Below are 4,052 nucleotides of genomic sequence, written 5' to 3' on the forward strand. Positions count from 1 at the left end.
CTTCTCATGTACAGCATTGGAACCAATGGTGCTATATAAATAAATAATAATAATAATAATAATAATGTGTCAGGCAGTATAAGGAAGGGTTAAAGGGTCTGATTCCTGCCTGCTCCTCTCTGTGCACGATGACCTACAAATGACTTCTCACCCTCTGCAGCTCTTCTCGGTTTTGCTTTTTTTTGCTGCACATTTTGAACATGAGTCTGATAAATATTTACGCGATGACAATGTATCAGTAAGGGATATATATATGCCGTGGGCGATCGCAGATTAACTCTTCCAAGCCTGCGTTGTAGCACTTCCTTACAGCGCAGGATGAGGCATAGGGTTACATGAAGCATCCAGTGTCACTGCATCCTCAGGACTTGGATCTGTACAGTCACCTCTCTAATTGGATGCCAGTTGGGAAATGCTCTGGGTGTTTTTGTCTAATCTTCTCTCCATATACAATGTGTGTGTGTGGGTCGCAGAGACGGGCCGAGCAGCCAGCATGGAGGTGATGTGCATTCCCTGCGCTGCACTGGGAGGTGCTGGAACATCTCCCTCTCCCTCTCCTTTGATTGGCAAAGGCTGACACTGATTGACAAGAAGCCATGGCAACCCAGCAGCCAATCTGCCAAGTCCAATAGAAAATCGTTTGTTGGCTCAAGGCAGCTTCTTCCCTTTAACAGCAGATCGGCTGTGATACCTAAGCTTGGCTCTTGGAGTTAGCAAGTGCATCCAAGAGATCGTCGTCTCCAAGGAGGCTGCGCCGCCACCTCGTGCTGCAGCCTGGGCTGGATCCGGCATCAAAACAATCGAGACATAAGCGGCTTCAATGTTTCAGCTGCCGATTTTGAACTTCAGCCCCCAGCAAGTCGCTGGGGTGTGTGAGACCCTGGAGGAAAGCGGGGACATTGAGCGATTGGGTCGTTTCCTTTGGTCTCTGCCAGTGGCTCCTGCAGCTTGTGAGGCTCTTAATAAAAATGAGTCTGTGCTACGTGCCAGGGCCATCGTGGCTTTCCACACAGGGAACTTTAGAGAACTCTATCACATTCTGGAAAATCATAAATTCACCAAGGATTCCCATACTAAACTGCAAGCACTGTGGTTGGAAGCTCACTATCAGGAAGCGGAGAAGCTGAGGGGGAGACCCTTGGGGCCAGTTGACAAGTACAGAGTCAGGAAGAAGTTCCCTCTGCCCAGAACTATTTGGGACGGGGAGCAGAAGACACACTGCTTTAAAGAACGAACACGACACTTGCTTAGGGAATGGTATCTACAAGACCCTTACCCAAACCCTAGCAAAAAGAGAGAACTGGCCCAGGCAACTGGACTTACCCCAACACAAGTAGGAAATTGGTTCAAAAATCGGAGGCAAAGAGACAGAGCAGCAGCAGCCAAGAACAGGTATGTACTTACTTCACAGTTGTACATTGGTGACATATATATATATATATATATATATATATATATATATATATATATATATATATATATATATATATATATATATTCATTTAACCCATTTGATTAGTGTCACAACATAATATTTAAATACATTCAAATATAAAACTTTCCACCCCACTTAACCTCTTCGTATATGTAAACTATATTTTTAAAGCATGCTTATTTCATGATGGCTTTAGTATTGCTATATGCGCTGTGTGCTGGTTTTGTCATATATAGCGTGAAATATATATATATATATATATATATATATATATATATATATATATATAATCAGAAATTTCTTATAAATAAACAAATACGCTTTCATAAGAATTAGCTACCACCCATATCGTAATCACATCGTTGTAGCTTTGATTAATTGGTCAGTCTTGGCTTTACACAAGGACACGTGTCTATCTATCTATGTATCTATTTATTTATTTATCTATGTTTTACAGCGGTCATTGAGGTTTTATTTTTTACACTGTTAGTACTAAGACTATTTGCATGGAAATAGACAAGATCTAGATAGGTAGATAGATAGATATGGGATAGATATGGGATAGATATGGGATAGATAGATAGATAGATAGATAGATAGATAGATAGATAGATAGATAGATAGACAGACAGATAGATAGATAGATAGATAGATAGATAGATAGATAGATAGATAGATATGGGATAGATAGATAGATAGATAGATAGATAGATAGATAGATAGATAGATAGATAGATATGGGATAGATAGATAGATAGATAGATAGATAGATAGATAGATAGATAGATAGATTTTAGAGAAAGAGCTAAAGAAAGAATGTAAAATAAAAAAAGCAAAGCTAGAATAAACAAAGGAATAAAGATAATATAATAGATAATGATAGATTTTAAAGACAGTGGGAATGAAAGAATAATAAAAAGAAGGGAAGCTAAAAGAAAGAAATATTAGATGAATAGATGAATGTATATATACATATATAGAGAGAGAGAGAAAGATAAATAGATTTTAGAGAGAGAACTAAATAAAGAATGAAAAATAAATATGGAAAGCTAGAAGAAGAAAAAAGAAGAAAGATACATTAGATAAATACTGTAGAGAGATAAATTTTAATGACAGTAGGGACGAGCAAATAAAAAATAAAGGAAGAAAGAAAGATAAATTAGATGGATAGATGAATAGATACATGCATAGATAGATAGATAGATAGTTAGATATGGGATATATAGATAATAGATATGGGATAGATAATAGATAGATATGAAATAAATAGATAGATAATAGATATGGGATAAATAGATAGATAGATATGGGATAGATAATAGATAGAGGGATAGATAGATAGATAGATAGATAATAGATAGATAGATATGAGATAGATAATAAAGGGATAGGTAGATAAATAGATATGGGATAGATAATAGATAGAGGGATAGATAGATATGGGATAGATAGATAGATAGATAGATAGATAGATAGATAGATAGATAGATAGATAGATATGGGATAGATTAATAGATAGATAGAGAGATAGATATGGGATAGATAGATAATAGAGATAGATAGATAGATATGGGATATATATATAGATAGATAAATATGGGATGGATAGATGATAGATAGACAGATAGATAGATAGATATGGGATGGATAGATAGATATGGGATAGATAGATAATAGATAGATAGATAGATAGATAGATAGATAGATAGATAGATAGATATGGGATAGATAGATAGATAGATAGATAGATAGATAGATAGATAGATAGATATGGGATAGATAGATAGATAGATAGATAGATAGATAGATAGATATGGGATGGATAGATAGATAGATAGATATGGGATGGATAGATAGATAGATAGATAGATATGGAATAGATAGATAGATAGATAGATATGGGATGGATAGATAGATAGATAGATAGATAGATAGATAGATAGATAGATAGATAGATAGATAGATATGGAATAGATAGATAGATAATAGATAGATAGAGAGAGATATGGGATAGATAGATAGATAGATAGATAGATAGATAGATAGATAGATAGATAGATAGAAAAAGTAGAATTAAACATATCTGATGTACTGCATTTGTATTTTCTGGCAATTAAGGTGTTACTTCTATAATGATGCAGTGATCTATTTAATCCTGTTAGATGTATCATATGGTTGTGCAGAGCACTAAGCCTCCTGCTCCTGGGCCCTGGCAGTAGCTATGTGCTTCTATCTGTACAGTATGCTTGTAGCTTCACACACAGAGGTCACCAATGACTTTGGAAGCACTTGATGCTCTATATGCCGCACTGGTTACTGACACACCATCTTCTGCACACAAAGCCCTCTTCTGTGTTTCCACTCTAGAGCCAGCAAATTGTCGGGGGCTTGAATGATGAATTTCTTATGCAATGCCTGCACAGCTGAATCTGAAATGTCGGGGTGCACAGAGGGCATTTGGTGGGTGCCATGGTTGTAGGGCGCACTCATCTAGTGGTGCCCCATTATCACACGTTGTGCCTGCTCTTTGTGGCTTATGGTGACTGTCCCTTCCTGTTTTGTTTTGTCAGGCTGCAGCAGCAGGTCTTGTCCCAGGGATCTGGACGCTCATTGGGCC

The 4,052-nt window shown here is 36.9% G+C and overlaps 1 protein-coding gene across 1 annotated transcript in view; it reads left to right on the top strand.

Moving 5' to 3' along the window:
* The first annotated feature begins 676 nt into the window (after nucleotides 1–676).
* Nucleotides 677–4,052, top strand: part of SIX6 (SIX homeobox 6) — a 4,538-nt gene continuing 1,162 nt past the window's right edge. The window contains exons 1-2 of the mRNA XM_077265468.1: nucleotides 677–1,392; nucleotides 4,006–4,052. The exon at nucleotides 4,006–4,052 is cut by the window's right edge and continues 1,162 nt beyond it. Coding sequence (XP_077121583.1) covers nucleotides 821–1,392; nucleotides 4,006–4,052 — 619 coding nt within the window. The 5' untranslated portion in view covers nucleotides 677–820. The remainder of the gene's footprint in view (nucleotides 1,393–4,005) is intronic.

The sequence above is a fragment of the Ranitomeya variabilis genome, chromosome 1 (genome assembly GCF_051348905.1).
Source record: "Ranitomeya variabilis isolate aRanVar5 chromosome 1, aRanVar5.hap1, whole genome shotgun sequence".
NCBI classification, from domain to species: Eukaryota; Metazoa; Chordata; class Amphibia; order Anura; family Dendrobatidae; genus Ranitomeya; species Ranitomeya variabilis.